At 37.7% G+C, this 20,766-nt stretch overlaps 2 protein-coding genes across 3 annotated transcripts; one reads left to right on the plus strand and one right to left on the minus strand.

The window, feature by feature from the left end:
* The first annotated feature begins 289 nt into the window (after nucleotides 1-289).
* On the plus strand, nucleotides 290-4,076 carry LOC135471528 (RIB43A-like with coiled-coils protein 2). Its single transcript, XM_064750794.1, has 5 exons — nucleotides 290-499; nucleotides 1,367-1,448; nucleotides 1,850-2,313; nucleotides 2,689-2,916; nucleotides 3,251-4,076. The coding sequence occupies exons 1-5, from the start codon at nucleotides 383-385 to the stop codon at nucleotides 3,497-3,499; spliced, it is 1,140 nt and encodes a 379-aa protein (XP_064606864.1). The 5' UTR covers nucleotides 290-382; the 3' UTR covers nucleotides 3,500-4,076.
* Nucleotides 4,077-6,818: 2,742 nt separating this feature from the next.
* Nucleotides 6,819-20,753, minus strand: LOC135470168 (histone deacetylase 11-like). 2 transcript variants are annotated; one of them, XM_064748953.1, is made up of 11 exons: nucleotides 20,672-20,753; nucleotides 19,645-19,799; nucleotides 18,969-19,069; nucleotides 17,751-17,780; nucleotides 15,340-15,456; nucleotides 14,746-14,928; nucleotides 12,248-12,344; nucleotides 11,689-11,758; nucleotides 10,417-10,525; nucleotides 9,808-9,979; nucleotides 6,819-9,467 (listed from the first exon to the last, which is right to left on the minus strand). In XM_064748953.1, the coding sequence occupies exons 1-11, from the start codon at nucleotides 20,737-20,739 to the stop codon at nucleotides 9,307-9,309; spliced, it is 1,263 nt and encodes a 420-aa protein (XP_064605023.1). In that variant the 5' UTR covers nucleotides 20,740-20,753; the 3' UTR covers nucleotides 6,819-9,306. The 2 variants fall into 2 exon arrangements, with proteins under 2 accessions (XP_064605023.1, XP_064605024.1); XM_064748954.1 differs by lacking the exon at nucleotides 17,751-17,780.
* Between the last annotated feature and the right edge of the window lie 13 nt (nucleotides 20,754-20,766).

A 20,766-nucleotide genomic window follows, 5' to 3' on the forward strand; every position in this document is an offset into this window, starting at 1 on the left:
ATTTGTAACAGTCGTGTCAATTGGTTTATCAGTTATTTGTGTTATATCTTGTGCCTATTTATATTGTGTCGAAATTATTGAAAAGCTGGAGTTTTTCGTCTGTTTGAAACACATAAGTATAGCTGTTTCAGCAATATTAAGATACGGATCGCTAAGCCTGCGGACAAGGAACAGGGTTAAAATTACCCTAGAAACACTCGACCAATGATATTCGCTCTTACAAACGTCGTAGGGATCCCGTTTGTTTACGTTGCGATAGTAACCCTCAAGCTTCGCGAGGTTTAATAAAGACACGGTGAGGGGACATAGGGAAAGTAAAGCAGATTTTGTGTACGCTGCTAGCACACCATTTCTCGTGGCAGAGGAAGCATAAACTACAAACATGTACAAATTGGACCTACCCGTCGATTACAAGGAAGCCGCGGCGCTGGAGCGACGAAGAAACATGGAAAAACAGCGCCAAAGTAGAATCTTCAATGCCAAAGTCCGAACCATTGGGGTGAGTTTTGTGTTATCCTTAGCTCACTTCTGAATTCAGTTCTTGTCATTTTATTTCTCTAGATGCAGAATCAAATGAACTAACCAAATTTGCTACTTCTCTCAGAGTAAAATATCTTTTCAGGATAACATATATCTGTTATCTTCGGGTTATGTTGCGATGGTTAAGTAACCGGCTGACCAGCGAACATTACTGGTACCATACTGTATTAAAATCTCCTTGCGTTTAACATCTGGAATACAAATATTGTATTTTGCAGATATCAGTAAAAGTGCATCACCTGAAATTTGCACTCTTTGCACTGTTCAAAAGTAAGGTAACATCAGTCTTGGATAAGCACTACTCTTCAAACATGATCTTTCACTAGATGTACATGTAATCACACAGGAAGTCTGACATTTTTTTTTCTTCAAAATGGCCAAGAACCCCAGAAGGGTGCATATTTTGGTGAAAATTGTCGCAACACAAGCAAATAAAGAATAAAAAATATCCTTTACAGAATAAAACGCCAAATTTTGTCAAAGTTGCGCTGTCAATGTCGTATGCTTTGAATGTACAAGAGTGCCTAAAATTGATATTGTATCACCAACTTTCTAACTTTTTTAAAGAAAACAACTGAACTGATCATTGTGCAAATCCTAAAAATCACTCATCAATAGTTAGCTAAGGTACATCTTATTCTGAAAAGACCATTCACTGTGTAAAACCAGATGACTTGAACAATTGAAACAGTTGACTCTATGACATTGGACCAGTTGTCTTGGGTCGTTTGCTTGTTGGGTCAGTTTACCAGACACCAACAAGAATGAATTGAAGCTACAGTGTATATGTGTCTTATTAGTTTCTTTGTTATTTTCACCACTGCAGGTTGATTTACAAGCACTGGAGCAACAATCAAAGGACAAACGTGAATTTGAAGAATATGAAAGAAGACGACATGAAGCCTTTGGTAAGAAATTGATCAGCTTCTATCTGTCCAACATGCGAAATCACTTCTATAATGTATAGAACCACACTGGATAGTAGATAGATTATTACATGTACCTACACTAAACCAGAGGTAAAATCTATTGATCAGCAGTATTCCTTACATTGCAAGCATATAATAAATGTACAAGCAGAAACAGGTCATCATATGTTATGCATCTTTTTAATGCAATGTACATATTCATCTGTTTGGTATTTTTAAACTGTTTAAATATCATGTTTTCTTTTCACTTTTAATATATGTTATTGAAGGATTCATTGTACTAATCCATTATATTACAGTATTCAGTACGTGTACACACAGTTGTCCAAAACCAGGTTTCCTTTCAGCTTCTGTGTAAATTTAAGAATTTCATTTTACAGCCGCTGATGCAGTGAGAAATGACAAAATAGCCATGCTCTTAGAACAGAGACAAGGACATGATATAAAAGAACTACACAAGGCCCTGAATGAATTTCGTAGTTTACACCAGCAACCAGCCTCCAGGCGAGAGTGGGACATATATGATCCTGATCACCTGAAGAAAGATAAGCCAGCTCGAGTTCATGATGATGACCCACGTTGTGGAATTTCAAGTATGCAGAAATTTGATGGAGAAGACCTGAATAGAAAAGCCAGGGAAGAATACCAAAATGAACAGCTCAGAGAATGGAGTGAACAACAAATGAAAGAGAAGAAACAAGCAGATGCCAACCAGAAAAAGGCTGATCGACTATATGAGTTGAAGATGCGAGAGTTGGACCAGCGTGCAATGGATTTACAGATTGCTGAGGAAAACTGCAAAAAAGCCATTGATCAAGCTACTGCTGACTACAATAAGGCCCTGGTAAGCAAGCCCATTCCTTACAACAGGCTTATGGTGTATGTGTGAAAGAATTAAGGTTTGTTTCTCTGCATACAAATTGCTAAGATGTCTGTAATTTGATGAATTATCCACTGTGAAAGGCCATGTCCTCACATGGTGAGCAATTCTATTAAAACATATTTCTTAAAAATTTTATGTGGTAAACAAACCTTAATTTGTACATTTGTGCATAATAATTTATACTGTAGTATGTATGATCTATTGCATTTCATTATGTGGGCTCACTTACCACTTATCTGTGCCTCAAGTGGGAAAGAGTAAACCTTGTCTATACCTGTAAATGCATCTTTATTAGAATTTTAAAAAAAATATATATATTTGAATGTTTTCTTACAGGCTAGAGAGCAAGCAGAGAAAGAGAGGCTAGCCAAACAGCAAGAGCAAGACGACAATGCTACTGAGATCTCTAACCATGTATTTGGAGACATCTTGACGGAAAATCCAGCAGCTGCCCAGAGTGCCTTTGGTGCTCACCGAGTAATTCCTGACAGATGGAAGGGTATGAGCCCACAGGAGATTGATGAAATTAAGAGGGACTTGGAACGTCAGAGAAAGGAAAAAGAGGTAAGCCCATTATTTGCAATACATTGCTCTTTTTGCTTTAACAAGCACGTCTGGCAGAGACAACAATACATGTTTTGTTCTGTATCAGAAATTTTTATTGAATGGGCTACTGCCACAAGGATGCATCAGTATGCCCTGGCTGCAGTTCACAGCTCAAAAATTTATTTGTTGTACTAATCTTGCCATACATTACAATCTCACTTTGAACTCATACTCAAAACTGCTACACCTAATTTTCAATTCAGAAACTGAAGGCAGTATAAATTTGCATTAATACACTTTTCTGTCTGCATAAAAAAACATATCTTTAAATAACTGTTTTGCTTTTTCTTAGCGCTTGCGTCAGGAAGAAGAGCTGAAGAACAAGGAATGGGAGCGACAACAATGGGCACAAGCCAGAGCAGCAATGTTACTGGAGAGAGAGCAAGAGAGGAATCGCAGAGAAATCCAGACACGTGTGGCTGATGAGAACAGGCGCTTATCACAGGAACAGAAGGCTCACCAGGAGTTCCTTGACAAAGAAGTGTACACCAACCCACCCACAGCAGCTTACTTTATGCAATTTAACACTACTACTCGATAAATTCAATAAGCTAATGATAATGCCACAACTAAATGGACTGTTGTATATAATGAATAAAATTCAACCATCATGCCAGGCACAATCCACAACAGTTTTGATATTAATTTAAATTGTTGTACATAAGTGACATGTAACATTGTAGATATTTTGTTGAGACTGTCTACCATTTTTTAACACATCTTGATCATCAAGGTTATATGTGTTATGTGTAAAATTTAAATTTTTTATTCCCAAAATCTCAACATTATTGCCACTGCATAATTCTGTCAGAATTATGTTCACATTAACACCATGGTTGGATGTAGTATGATTATATTTATCACCTGGCTCTGTTCCACTTGATACCACTTGCATCGTGAGGTATGTTCTTTTGTACACTAACTATACGCATGTATTAATGAATACTTTCAAATGGCAAACAGCTTTATAACGTATATGTCAACTTTGATATTTATGGGAATAGATAAAATCGGATGATTGTATTTTGTTGTGGCATACTTGAAAACTGTTTTGAACTGACCTACTCAAGAGGCCTAAATACAAACATAGGCAAGTCTGACGCTTACAGCATTATCCGAATGTTTTGTTTTTTCTTTTGTATGTATATGTACATAATGGAATAAATAGTATTCTCGTACTACCTATGTTCTCTGTTGTGTCAGTGTGTGTGTGTGTGCATCATATTAAATGTGACAACAAAATGTCAGTGACCATTGCAAGAGAGTTGTAATATACAGTATAAGAGTTGCACTATCAATATCAGCAGGGTTCTTCACTTTGCCTGGTTCCCATTAAAAAATTTGACTGCTGTCGTGAAAGTGAAATATTCTTAAGAAAGGTATAAAGTAAAAAAGAAATCTGCAATAAACAAGCATTCTGAAAGTATTGATTTTACAGTCATCCCCTGCCAGGGAAAAAAGCCTGGAAATACTTTGTCTACCATGACACCTAATGGAAGACTCGAGGACGAGCTACACAGAAGGTCCAAATGACAGTAGAATGCATCCTTTTCCTCTGTGTCGTTGCTGTGTGTATGTACTTCATGAATGTTTTATGAACAGACATACATGTACATTGATAATTGTGAAGGGAAGAACTTGGGACCATCTTGATGCGATGCTGCATGTGCTGCATTATGCTGCATGAGCATCAAGCCAGGAAATACCTGTCATGATACCTTATGCTGCACGAGCATCAAGCCAGGAAATACCTGTCATGATACCTTATGCTGCACGAGCATCAAGCCAGGAAATACCTGGCCCTCTCGTGACAACTTATGCTGCACGAGGGTCAAGCCAGGAAATACCTGGCCCTCTCGTGACAACTTATGCTGCAAGAGCATCAACCCAGGAAATACCTGGCCCTCTCGTGACACCTTATGCTGCACGAGCATCAAGCCAGGAAATACCTGGCCCTCTCGTGACAACTTATGCTGCACGAGCATCAAGCCAGGAAATACCTGGCCCATTATCACATCATATGATGCATGAGCATCAAGCCAGGAAATACCTGGCCCTCTCATGACAACTTATGCTGCACGATCATCAAGCCAGGAAATACCTGGCCCATTATCACATCATATGATGCATGAGCATCAAGCCAGGAAATACCTGGCCCTCTCGTGACAACTTATGCTGCACGAGCATCAAGCCAGGAAATACCTGGCCCTCTCGTGACAACTTATGCTGCACGAGCATCAAGCCAGGAAATACCTGGCCCTCTTGTGACAACTTATGCTGCATGAGCATCAAGCCAGGAAATACCTGGCCCATTATCACATCATATGATGCATGAGCATCAATCCAGGAAATGCCTGGCCCTCTCGTGACAACTTATGCTGCATGAGCCTCAAGCCAGGAAATACCTGGCCCTCTCGTGACAACTTATGCTGCATGAGCATCAAGCCAGGAAATACCTGCCCCTCTTGTGACAACTTATGCTGCATGAGCATCAAGCCAGGAAATACCTGGCCCTCTCATGACAACTTATGCTGCACGAGCATCAAGCCAGAAAATACCTGGCCCTCTCATGACACCTTATGCTGTGTGAGCATCAAGCCAGGAAATACCTGGCCCATCAGATCACACCTCATGCTGCACAATCATCAAGCCAGGAAATACCTGGCCCTCTCATGACAACTTATGCTGCACGAGGGTCAAGCCAGGAAATACCTGGACCTCTCATGACAACTTATGCTGTGTGAGCATCAAGCCAGGAAATATCTGGCCCATCAGATCACACCTCATGCTGCACAATCATCAAGCCAGAAAATACCTGGCCCTCTCGTGACAACTTATGCTGCACAATCATCAAGCCAGAAAATACCTGGCCCTCTCGTGACAACTTATGCTGCACGAGCATCAAGCCAGGAAATACCTGGCCCATCAGATCACACCTCATGCTGCACGAGCATCAAGCCAGGAAATACCTGGCCCTCTCGTGACAACTTATGGTGCAAGAGCATCAAGCCAGGAAATACCTTGCCCTCTCGTGACAACTTATGCTGCAAGAGCATCAAGCCAGGAAATACCTGGCCCTCTTGTGACAACTTATGCTGCACGAGCATCAAGCCAGGAAATACCTGGCCCTCTCGTGACAACTTATGCTGCACGAGCATCAAGCCAGGAAATACCTTGCCCTCTCGTGACAACTTATTCTGCAAGAGCATCAAGCCAGGAAATACCTGGCCCTCTCGTGACAACTTATGCTGCACGAGCATCAAGCCAGGAAATACCTGGCCCTCTTGTGACAACTTATGCTGCATGAGCATCAAGCCAGGAAATACCTGGCCCTCTCGTGACAACTTATGCTGCACGAGCATCAAGCCAGGAAATACCTGGCCCTCTCGTGACAACTTATGCTGCTTGAGCATCAAGCCAGGAAATACCTGGCCCTCTCGTGACAGCTTATGCTGCAAGAGCATCAAGCCAGGAAATACCTTGCCCTCTTGTGACAACTTATGCTGCATGAGCATCAAGCCAGGAAATACCTGGCCCATCATCACACCTTATAGCCGCATAGGCATCAGGCCAGGAAATACCTGGCCCTCTTGTGACACCTTATGCTGCACAAGCATCAAGCCAAGGAATAACTGACCTATCATCACACCTTATGCTGCATGAGCATCAAACCAGGAAATACCTGGCCCATCATCACATGTAAATGATGAGCATATCAAGCTGGCCAATTTTAGAGTCATATGGGAACCTAAAGAGATGCTTATAAGGGGAAAGGTCTAATCCCAAGAGGTGGTTTTACATATAAATTTAAGTCAATGATAAAATGTATACAAGGGCATCACTGAAAACAAATGTTGGGCTTTGATTTTCTTTATTATGGTTTCAAACATGGATTGAGCCTGTCGGAATACCATATACAAGTACTCACAACAATTTGGCACAGTTTAACTGTACAAGTTTCAAACTTTACAAGAAAACTAATGTAATAAATAAATAGTATTTAATGTGAACATAATAAATATTACTGAACATTTGGACTAGAACTTGGGCATATTTCACTTCGTATGTATGCATGAACTCAAGCATATTTCACTTTGTATGTATGCATTAATTCAAGCGTATTTCACTTTGTATGTATGCATTAACTCCAGCATATTTCACTTTGTATGTATGCATTAACTCCAGCATATTTCACTTTGTATGTATGCATTAACTCCAGCATATTTCACTTTGTGTGCATTGACTCAAGCATATTTCACTCTGTAGGCTTGTTGTATATGAGTTAACCACTAAGTCTGTCACATATAAATGACATGTGCACATATATGTAACACATACTAGACAGTTTACGTGTAAGTAAACTAGACAAACACTTTAACTTAACGTCACAGCACAATGTGTATGTAAAGATTTGGTACATTATAGTAAATGGTTAACGTGCAATGAATAAAAGTGCTGAAAAAGCTAAAATATACACATACCCTTCTCAAACCTTCCTCAATAAGACAATGACATTAAACAAACAGTCGGTGGAGTATGTGAGTATCATTTATGAAATGAGCATTATTGAGGGTAAAACTTCTACATGTACATACATGTACACAAAAGTCAAAAAATCAACATTCAGAGAAATGTATATACTATATTAAGTTACAGTTACCAATACATGTTCTATTGCAGTTGAGAATGTAAGGATTTCAAGTAGCAGAGCCAATCACAGTACACATAAATGTATTAAGTACATGTACATTAGTTACCAAATATCAATAAAGTTCAATATTATTCATACATGTATGATATATACAAGAATAAATGCTCTAACAGATTGAAAACTGTCAGTCCTAGTCTGTAAATTTAAACCTTTCTTACATACATGCATTTACTTTTTTTTGTTCTAATATAAGGCAAATGTCACAAAATTTCATTTCACAGTGCATTGTAAGACATAAGACATATCAGTTGTTGTGCTTCTGGTAGCATAGTCACTATTTAATATAACTTCTTATATGCTAGCTTTTTATCTTACTTTGTACAAGTATATATTTATTGTTACAACGTGCAAAAGACGAATTCTGTATGACGCTCCAGTATAGACATGATAAAAAGCTTCACACCTCAGAGATGCTATCGACTGTCCCTGTAAATCTTTTTGAAATCATTACATTACACTAATGTAAATATATTTGTTCACTTTCATTGGTCTGTTCAAACGAACTTGAAATCAGAATTTCTGATTGTTTTCCAGCCTTGCATTTTCTCTGTTAGAAAAAATGTGTAATTATAAATGTTCTTAACCAAATTTCTTAGCAAATTTACATGGTATTGCAATGGACATATAGAGAAATAACTGAAAACTGATTAACTGATTTTCTGCATATATCACTGCGAACTGTTTACCTTTTCTACAGTTCCACAATTAGCCATGATAGAAACTAAGCTTATGTCAGATACAATTTTTTTGGACCTGATTGTGGTTTTTAGTGACTGGTCACTGCAAGAGAGCAGCAAGTATATGAAGGAGAAAACACTGGGAGTTGACCAGACTACTGAGGCCATGCTTTGTCCAGTAGTACAAGTATATTTTAAGTTCAAGCCAAAGGGTTAGTTCCACATGAAGATCATTATTAACACTATGTACATTTAATAACATCACAGCCTGTGTACCTTTGTTTTGTAACCAGACAGGATAATGGGAGAGGAAAACAACTGATGAACGTAAGTTGTGATCGTATGGATTTCCAGAATGTACAACCAATGTGATAAATAGATTGAGAACATGTTTTGAGTCCAGCATGTGAATTAACCCATGGTTATGGACAATCTTATATTCCAGCTTTTTTATACGGAGTGATCTGTTGGGCAACCAACCCAAAGACATACAAAAAAATGCACGGAATGTATTGCTTATCCAATTATGCTGCTCTCAAAGTAGTATATGAATGTGAAATGCATTACATGTACTTGCTACCTGACACAAGACAACCAACACTGACTGGACAATACCTCTTACAGGTGACAGCAATAACCACTTGAACCAACTGTCTCATGGTGAACCACACTTTACAGAAAGGTTTATCTTTTAACTCAGCATATCATACCTATGTGTAAATGTCAGACATTTAATTGCGTATTTCATAAAAAAGTTGACTTTAGTCTTTCAACACTGCATACTAACAGTTGTTTTTTAACAACAGCATGCAACAAATTTCAATGAGAAAGGAACACAAAACTGGGAAACCAACTCTGGACATTGTGACATGGATGACTTGCATTGCTATGTTCACTGTCGAAGACTGAGGAATGTTAAAGTGTACACTGACAATATTATCTGGTTCCATGGATCACTGTTCATGGAGGATCCACACTGTCACCCTCCTCTGCATTCTGTGAGGCGGATATATCAGAGTTTGTTGCAGAGCGTGGAAGTGACATACATGAGGCTCGAAACTTGGCGAACAATCCACCTTCACTCCGGCTTTTAGGGATGGATGGCACCATGGGCTCTTCAGCTAGCGAAAAAACCAACAGGAACAACAATTTAAAAAAAGAAATACTAAGCATTGCGCGTTTCCTACTTAATTGTCAAAATCATTGCAGACTCCAAATTAGAACGTACATTTATTTAGAGAGTGTATGTAAATTTGCCTCGAAGGGTTGCTCTGTGAACTGTTGTGAAAAGCGACTTTAAGCAATGGTATATCAATACAAAGCATTCCATTTTTCATTCTGATTCAACTCTATGTCATAAAAGTCATCTGAATTGATAAATTATGACAGAAGTTAAATAACAGTCTAAAGAACATAACCTGAAGACACATGCACGTGGCACTCGTGAAGGAAAATACATACGTAAAAACTCTGCTTCATCACACTGGATCAGACCAAGGTTTTTAAGATTGAGGATTGAATCAGCAATAATCCTAGCTGTGCCCCTTGTATATCCACCACTGGTTACCATCAGAATGGGGATACCTCGCGTTCGCACCCGGGTGAACACCACCTGGTCCCTCTCTATTATACCCTGCAGAGATAATAAACATACAAACAATGCTGTTTATAGAAAAATATGGGTACTGCAACAACACAGTTATAATCAAAATATATATATACATATATTACCTATACATATATATGTATAGGTAATATAACAGTCTCAATGTCTAATGACAGACTGGTGGGCACTAGTGCAGAGAGGCCTGTCAAAGTACAAAATTTTAGCAATGATGCTGGCAGAATTTGGTTAGTGGTATCAAAGGCTGCTGTCTATAGTGGACTTCACAAAGTGTCTTGTTTCCTTGCAGCCAAGAATACAGATCAATGGTCAAAATGGCATATGTGGAAACACACTATCATTCTCTCTAATAACCATAAGGAGGTGGCATGTTTGACAGCTGGGAATCCTCACTGTCCCTAGTAAATGAATGTAAATGTGAAGGACGAAAGTGATATTTCCCTTACCTGACCACTGATGGACAAACGACCTAAAGGATCACCATCAAGGATGTCTGTGCCTGCATTATACACGACAATGTCTGGAGTAAATTCGTTCAGTGCTCCATCTACATGCCTGAAACAAAGTGTATCACACCCATATGTAAACATGTTGTAGTGAGACAAAAATACATTTATTTGATTTGAGTTTAATGCCGCACCCAAGAAGATATAAATATGATGGTCCGGGCCAGGTTTGTCAAAGGGGTCATAGCATTATGTTGGGATAATCACCATGACAACGCAAACTGATGGCATACACCACCTTGGTATTTGTGACTGGCGTAACGTTACAACCGCTTTGAGAAGCAGCCTCCTGATTTACAAGAGAAGTAAATTGGGATAAGGAAATGACTTTTAGGGTATATCTTGCCAGTGGTTAGATTTGAACATGCAACCTTACTGGTCAATGGGTAGTGGCATGGTTATGAATTTAATGAATTAATGAATTTTAATCCATCCAAAGTGATACAAAGGGATACAGAATCATCACTGATTACTGGTGTGACAGATAGGCCCCACTATGCCTAAGCTAAATTTCAAATTAGGTATGGTAGATTTATTCAAGTGTGAACACAGCTGAAGGTTTTAACCTAGGATATCCTATCTCCACTGTAAGCAAATCAGCATCAACTCTGTTTAAAGGGTAGATGCAGCACAGGAGGGTCCAGATACAATACAGGAGGGGCCTAACACAATACAGGAGGGTCCTAATACAATACAGGAGGGTCCAAATACAATACAGGAGGGTCCTATTACAATACAGTAGGGCCTAATACAATACAGGAGGGGCCTAATACAATACAGGAGGGTCCTAATACAATACAAGAGGGTCCTAATACAATACAGGAGGGACTGTAAACAATACAGGAGGGACCGTATACAATACAGGAGGGCCTAATACAATATACGAGGGCCTAATACAATACATGAGGGATCTAATACAATACAGGAGGGTCCTAATACAATACAGGAGGGACTAATACAATACAGGAGGGCCTAATACAATACAGGAGGGCCTAATACAATACAAGAGGGCCTAATACAATACATGAGGGTCCTAATACAATACAGTAGGGCCTAATACAATACAGCAGGGCCTAATACAATACAGGAGGGACCGTATACAATACAGGAGGGTCCTAATACAATACAGGAGGGTCCTAATACAATACAAGAGGGTCCTAATACAATACAGGAGGGACCATATACAATACCACTATAACTTTAATAACTAACCTTCTGACTTTACTCAGATATTCCTCATCTTCTGTAAATGACTCCAGTTCCACTCTCCTTCTAATAGCTCCTGTATAGACCAATCCTGACATTATAATTTTATCACTCTGTGTTGCATGTCAGATTTACTGGCTAATATACTATGTTTAATCAGGGATATAACATGATATTGTATCTCTTTGGTCCAAATACATGCATTTACAATTCTTTGGAATCCTGTTTGAAGACTATAAAAAGAATGGCTTTCTGTAGAGAAATGCAGCAGAAAAGAGAAAACATACATTCAATATACAATGAACTTGGTTAAATTCATAAATTAAACATATATTAGATATCACATTAGAGCGGCTTTTATAGAAAACACAGCGTCGGTTTTCTTATTGACATCTATATTTGTAAAATAATGAAGCATACATAAATTTTTGATTTATTTGATTTGTTTTCTCTGCCATACCAAAGAATATTTCGCTTAATGACAACAGCCAGCACTGTGATGGAAGGAAACCTAGAGGAGTCTGGAGGAATTCATGTCCATCTGCTGGTCAATAGCCAGACTTACTTTTCGCAAAACCGTCATGGGGATAAATGTTCCTATTGTAGACATCCATGATATACACATTCTCATCCTTCATAAAATCCCGCTCGTGGCCATTCCCCTACAACATAAAGGGCATGCATCAGGCAGAGCATCACCCACACAACAACACGAGGCCCTGGTGTTTTGTACGTTGAATTCCATCAAAAAAGGTGAGGGTCTATGGGCCACCAAGGCCCAGGGAGCTCTGAAGGAGCTATATCGCCTTAACGACGATTTGCCGTATTTGCCAATTGAGTTGCTATTGACTATTTAAGCCTGCCTGAAAAAATTGAAATAGATGTTTAGCTCAATTGTTGACCCTTTCGCCTGGAGAACAATGTGTGAACAAAGAACATTGTAACAATTTATCCAGACTTTAACATTAAATTTATGCATGTAGGAGAAAGGTTGGTGTAGATTGACTAATGCAAGCATTTAACTCGTAAGGAGGAGAATCGGTGAAAAGAAACATTCATGTTTTTACTGGACCTTGGTGGTAAACTTGCCGGCCTATTCGCACTGGCTAGCTTTCGATTGAAATCAATGTCATTCACATGTATACGTACACTTTTTGATCTTGCAACCCATCCTAAGTGAATTAGAATGACAATAAACCATAATGAAATAAATAACTTAACACCAATGACTGTATATACTGTACAGATATGTTAATTATTCTGCTTTTTGGGCTCAACAGGACTGCAACGTCATCTCATTGAAACACAGTCACTAAATTAGCAAAAAAGATTGTATTTGGAGACAAATGAATCCACTTTTCTGTCAGATTACACTGTAGATGATTTGCCCTCCCATTGGAGAATTGTATATATTAATATACGCTACTTTTGTGTGCGCACTGAAAGTTAAGACAAGCAAACTTACATAAACCTATGTAATTCTGGCACACTGCCACATGGTATTGATGCCAGACTTTGTTCACTTGTGGAGGGGCTTGTATTGCTAGACAATAAAGTTGGATTTACAGATGTTGTAAAAGAGGAATCCATCGACCGTTGACCTCGACGAAATTTGTCAGGTGGCTCCATTTCAATGGGCTCACAAGTCCAATCTAAGGGAGCTAACTCATAAATATGTAGGCCCTAAGAGGGAAAAAACATGTAGGCCCTATATTAATAGTAATGTGCACTGAGAAAATTGCAATTTACCATGTGTAGTTTAGAGAGAAAATATATTTGCAATAGCGTGATGTTTTATTCGGCAAAGGGGCCTGTTTGTTTTACAAGTATATATAATTTGTAGAACCTGAAAAGTGGCGGGGCCAAAAAATATGCTGGCCGCCCCATTTTTGAAAGTGGGGGGGGGGGCCATGGCAACACTTAGCACACAGCGAATCCAGACTTGCAAACTAGGCCTTCCAGCAGACGAAATGAAGATGTCGAAATGCGATCAGAGTCACACCCACACATGTGCGTTAGCACCGCTGCAGCTAAACATTTCTTGTTCATTCAGGCATAATTTGGAAGGCTGTCAACTTCTGCCCATATTTCGTAAATATATGTTTTTGTATCTATATGTTATCTACATGTAGATACAAGCCACTTACAATCACGGGACTTGTAATTTCCACGTGTCTACCCATCCATCATGTGACTTTTAAAGCCAATGATGGTGTTGTCCGAACTGGTAATGTGATAACAACTCAAACATATCCTGTCTCCCAATAAGCCGGACTTGCACAAAGTGCTACCAACAAGGGTTAAAATTGAAATAAAAGTACATTTTAAATCATGGTAGTTTTCAGAAACCTTCACAAAGTATGCTTTCTGTGTATAATGCAGATTCCCCCAATATAAAAATGCAGTAAAATGAACTCTTCTGCAGTAAGAGGACAGCTCCGAGTGTAAAGAAACAAAATGTGCATGTAGACTGATATATTAAAACAGAACTACATGGACACCGGGAGCTGATAACTGATATTTCTCAGTGAAATTATTTTAGCTAAAATACATTTGTACCCATATTTGTTGCATTACGAGGGCTCTCAGCAGACAAGCATTCACCAGATAACGGTGTGAAGTGACTTCCACATAGGCCTAACCCGAATAATCGGTTTGTCAGCAATGTACATTGTGCATGTATATTCCTTGTTTGGCATGGTCATGCTTTAAGAGTGTTTGGAATTTGAAGGTTTGTAATAGACATGCCTGTCTTAAGACTTTCTTCGATTTCATTCATGGGTATGTTTAGAGATGTACATGTAGGCCTACAAATCAGGAGACTTGCACACCTCACTGACAGTGACTTGACCCCATGTGGCCAGGATTAGCAACTACAGCTGCAAAGTGCCGTGCAAGGTGCTAATCGGCAGGGGGAACCAGCAGGGGGAACCGGCAGGCAGCTAATTCCTCTCTTCTGTCATCTTGCCGCCAACTCAGATTGTGCGAAAGTGAATGAAAGTCACTCATGTGAGAAACTCTAGCTCATATGCCATATTAAAACAAATAAATAAAAATATTTACCTGATGGGCATCTAGATCTATAATCATGGCTTTGGCAATTCCTTCCACTCTCTGAAATAGGAACTGGAGAGACAAAGTAATGTCAGCATAGGCACAAAATCCACCACCTCTGTCGGATGAACAATGGTGAAAACCACCACCCACATTTATTGCCCATCCTCTCTCCACTGCCAGTTTGCCAGCCTGAAAAGAAAGTCAATGTACAATAAGACATACAGTTACACTTCCACACATGGAACTGTGTGAAGTCAAGACCTGGTTCTGGGCCTTTCTGAACACATCAAAAGGTTTGAGGATGAGAAGTATGATAAAATTTCATATTTTTGTGATATTTCAATAAATAATAATGGTCAAAATGAAAGTTTTGCAAATCAAAATTGTACTTAAATGTAATACACTTTGAACAACTTAGCCCCAGGCATAAAACACACATCAATGTTGTCAGATACATGAATCAACAGACATTTCAGACAAGGAACACAAAGTAACTACAACAGACACAAATAACAGGGAATGGTGACTACAGCGTAGCCTAAATTCCTCAGCACATCATTTCATCAATATGAAATCCCAAAATACAGGCCAGATTCTTACAAGTATAGTTCCTCCTGTCTGGAATCGTAGAGGTCTGAGAACTTTCCTTTGTACAATGAAGTTAGGCAGACAGGCAACTGGAGGTACCTCAGTTATCCCTGCCACATTGATGCTGAACTGAAGAAAAAAAACATACCACAGTGTTAATCTGTGTAAAAAAAATGCGTAGTGTTTGATATGGAATGTACATATGTACACAGGTGGGAATGCTGGCTGGCTCAACATCCAATCACTCATTCAGGCTGCAGAAATGTACAAGCTGAAGCAAATGTGACTAGAAATAAATATGATAAAACTAGTAGCTTTTAAAGCATAGAAAAATACACTGCAGCTTCACAATAAAGGTGAACACTGTGAACACACATATAATTTATACTTACGGATATACATTTTCAATGCAATAAACCATGAGTAAAAAAAAATTAATAAAAAAATCTGTTGAACAAATCACTTTTTTTAAATATTCATATGAAAACAAAAACAAAGAATATGACAGCCCTAACATACTGTATCCACGAAGAAATAACTTACAATGTAGCATTTCATTGATTTTTTTTCTTGCACTGATACATATAACTGAATGTGAAAATCATGATATATGTAATACAAATAGCAATAACAATTTTAATAGCTTCCAGTGTCAATAGCAATGAACTGGCATTCAGTCAAATGAGGATTGCCATTTCCCTAATATTGTGATGCATTGGTAACAAATATTCTCTCAGGGCTCCCGAGTTTGTATGTGAAAGCAAAAAAAAAAAAATAAATAAATAAATAAATAAAATAAATACTGATACCATTTGTATAAGAATCTGATACTTGCTTTGTGTAGAATATAGAGCAAGTGCATTTATTATAGTACCGTGAATCTTATCTCACGAGTCATGAATACAGACAACGAATAAAAATAACTGTAGCTTCATAGTATTGGCCATTTAGACCTTTAGAGCTTGACATACTTATTCATTTCTTTACATGAAATTATATATTTCATATAATTTATTTTCAATTCACAAAAGTGGCCTTTATTTATATTATATTAATACTTTAGGTTCATACAAATAATTTGAACTATTTGAACAACTATTTAGGAAATTTCTAATCAAGAAATATATCCAGTGAACTAGTAATTAAATCTAGCATATGATGCCTGATACAATAAGCCCTAACAATTTAATATCACACGTAATACCAAAGCAGAGACAATATAAAAACACAATACACATCCATCAAGTATATTATTTTACGTTAACCACATAATCATTAAGGAAAAGAAAACACTATTCTTGAAGACAAGAGGGTACTAAAATTCTAAAACGAAACAAAAATTCTATCACATACTTGTGCTTGAGTTTGATATCTGATGATAAGGGATAAAGTACAAAAAAATACAAATAAAATACACATAAAAATATAACTTCCTGTCAATATATCATGAGTGCTGTGACTGGGTTACTGCTGGTGGGGGAGAGGAAAGCTTCCTGGTCAGCAGAGGCCATTCATGCATGTATAGGAAGAACATGCTTGCTAAGGTTTTAGCCAAAATGAATAGGATCAACATAAGGCAGATAAAAACATTTTTTAAACATGACTACCACCATACTAAATCATTCTGTATATTTACCAGGATCTGAATATTTAAATACAAGCATGACAATAACACAAAAATTACACTTCAAAGCTACGCACATAAATGCCTGCTCATTCGTGTACTTCATATGTACTGGTGAAGTAGACCAAACATAATAAGGACAAAGACAAGCATTTAATAACAAACTGACATAACATGCATGTGAGACTGCAACGTGCCTAAGGTACACATATAAGTGAAATTATGTACATGCATTTATGTTCACTAAATTGTGCAAATCTAAACAAACTTACATCGATCAGTTCTATGACAGTGAAAAAATGACTTTGTGACTATCTCTATTTCACTTTCTGCCAAAAGTCTGACAGAAAAGTCAAATCATTAACTGGAATTTGCTGAGAGTTCTTAAAATTATACTTACACTTTCAACATTATCTCTTCTAATAATATTCCATAACTAAAAAATTGGCACTTAAGAGTCTAGTTCTTGACATTATTTATTTTTTATAAAAAAAAAAGTACAATATGCCAACAGATTTATCATCAACACAAATACCTACAAGCCTGACAGCCACTATATACAGGAACATGGAAAATTCATGGTTTGGATCAGGAAGGGAGTGGGGGAGAGAGGAGAGAGGAGAAGGTCAGTAACAACAGCGCTGCATACACATGTACCATGGGTCCAGACAATAGACAATGTTATCACAACATGTATACAGCAACTCATTTCTTGAGTACTGAATGAGTGACATGGATGGGACAAAACTGGCAGGTGGCCGGTATGGGCCCCTGGTGAGTTATAAGCTTATACCAGTACCTCATTAATCCCCTCCACAATGCTGGACAGCTGCACACCCCAACAACAGAAAGCATAGGCACAACCTCCATAAATTATGCCAACACCTCTTAATATCCAGTAGATAATCAGAAACAAACACTAATTAAGCAGTTAGACTGCCACATCAAATACAGCATGTGGAGGTTGCTGTTATTGTGATGACTTTGGGTAGACTTCATGTATTACTGCTTGTCATAATAGATGCATCATTCCCAGTATTAAATAGGTAACAACCTGTGCATGTACTGAGCTATAATTGGTCAACAGGCTATATAATTAAGATTAAATCTGGATGAAAGGAATGTTTTCATGTTGTAAGGTACATATAAGCATCCGGGTATCCAAATACATCATCTACTGGACTGCATGGTGTTCGTCATACTCTTCCATCTCACAGCAAAATACCACCCAAATCAAAATACAATATAAGGCCATCATTAAAAATATGTTTGTTGGGTGTAACTATAGACCAACCCTTCACAAAGAGAGTTTTGTCCTCTTTTCTTCTTGTTAACTTCTCTGAATTCCCAATCATGAATTTTCATCCAGAATGAAACACAAAGAATTCCCTCCTGACTGATGATTTTTTTGGATAGAGAAGGGTTACACCCAACAACATTTTTGTTATGCATGGCATAATCTAAAGGGATATCAGAGCTACATTTGCTGATTTGACTCTTCTACTGTCTACAGAAAAATATGATCACATAAATATACAGCAAATACTATAAACTATATCCTATACAACACATAAACTTTTGCTGCCCCTGAAATTTTAAGGCATATGGACTCCAGGTGCAGATTTATGTCTGGGGATATTACATTTGTCATCTAATTGATATATTCCATGTCAAATTCAAGATTACATTTGTAATAATGTATAGAGGCAGTCATATAAATGAAAGATGAAACCCTTCAACTCATGAACAGTATAGTTCCGGATTACAGATATATGGAGTCCAGTTCAAACACACAAGGGTGTTATGCTTGCAGGACTTTGCAGAGCAATGCTAAAGAGAATCTGATTTCATTCAAAATTGTCACATCACCACTGTAATTGCAATCTACACCACTGATGAGAGCTGTGTTTGAAACCTTAATGACATTGTTGTGAAACTACAATACTCACAAAACCACTTAAAAATTTAAATTTTGGAGATACAGAGTGAGTTTAAGTTGATGTCACAAGTGGCTTACCTTTAAGCTATCTATATATCGTCTAGTGTGGACCACTAACAGATCTTCTCTACTAGTCTCCACTGGTCGAACTAATGTGATGTCTCGAACCATTTGTGCTTCTACAAAGAAGAAAAATCAAATCAACTCTGCTACAGGATTAATTTACTTATCCTTATACTGCATGTTCAGAATATATTAGGTAAAGACAAAAGTGGTGTAGCCCTAAAGGTCTTATTTGCAGATTGGGAAGAATCCCAAGTTTTATCATGTCATAGGTACTGTATGACATGTAAGAACTGAATGGTACACTGATTGATTACACACAATAAAGGAATATATTGTAATGTAATATAGAATTGCATCAGGAAAATTATATGAATGAATCATAATTTTCATGAGTGGAAATTGTATTAACCTCATGTCATGACACAGAACTGTCAAACAGAAATGTTATAATGTAGTCACATGCTATTATACTAGCTTGTATTTGAATTGATGTCATGAGATTTTTCACATTTGACAAAGATAATCTAGACACTTATTTTGGCATCGTTGGCATAAAGCTGCCCAGTGATGAAATTTGACAATTGATGAAATATAAATTGCAGATGTGAAAATTCATTACACTTTGTAAATCATAATAACAAACCAGTGCTGCCTCGTTCACAGTACTAATTTTAAATGGTAATCTCACCTTTCAGAAAGTCTATAATTCTTCCCCATTTTCCTGAGTCAAAGGGGTGCAGCTTTTCAAGTCCTAAAAATCCAATGTTGTACTCTACAGCATACACAATTGGCCACTGTGTGTCTTTGATTGAGAAATATAGCTGAGTGTCATGTGGATGGGAACTGAAAATAAAACAAAATGTGTTAATTTAAATTTTAGTTCCCTATACAGATAATTCAGGAACATCTGAAATGAGTACAACAACGTCTTCTTTTTAACAAAGAAATAAATTTGTATAGAGTGCATATTACAAGCATGCCTGTCCAAGGCCAAGGCTGTGACGCGATATTTCTTATATGACAATGAATCAGGCAGATATGATATGGAGTAAGGCAGTTATATTGGAATGATGTCTTGCCTATTTCAGAGTATGATGCCATTTGTGGCTATACAAATGATGGGTGAAGTCAAGTGTTCTCACACCAGGTAAAAATGGAAACAGCAGAAAACTCTGTTTCCGTATTATCGTCCAAAACATGGACGATAATATAAGTTGTAATACAATACAATTTATTTTTTACAATTTCAGAAAGCAATTCTGACTATTTCGATCCTTATCATTTAACTTTGCTTCTAAGACATGCAAGTCTTGACACTTAAGTAGCTCTTTAAAACAGGCTAACAGCCTATGGCTATATGTTCATATCCTAGAGGCTGGGTTTACACGCTGTATTGTAGTCTTTTAATATGTGATATGGTCCATGATTCCTTTACACAAATGAGTATATTTACATCAAATTGTATGACTTACACCAATTAATTCATGTTCATGTGATGTACAACACCTGTAGATCACATGAACATATATGATGTAGACCTAGGGTACACACAGTCAACAACAACAACAACAATGATTCAACAACACCTTCATTACATTACAATCAGCGATCACAACATGAAACTTTAGGTTTAATGTTGGGTCATGACACGCATGGTTTCAAAATACATGTCATGTTTATGTTTTCTCCAAATTATAAAAACGTGTCAGACTCACGGATTATCACTGGTTGTTTCAATTTTATCAGGAGAGCGCTGCTTTGACAAAGTGTCGTCATCTTCCATGTTGTTCTCCGATCTGTCAAATGAGCT

Source organism: Liolophura sinensis, chromosome 7 (assembly GCF_032854445.1).
Source record: "Liolophura sinensis isolate JHLJ2023 chromosome 7, CUHK_Ljap_v2, whole genome shotgun sequence".
Classification (NCBI taxonomy): domain Eukaryota; kingdom Metazoa; phylum Mollusca; class Polyplacophora; order Chitonida; family Chitonidae; genus Liolophura; species Liolophura sinensis.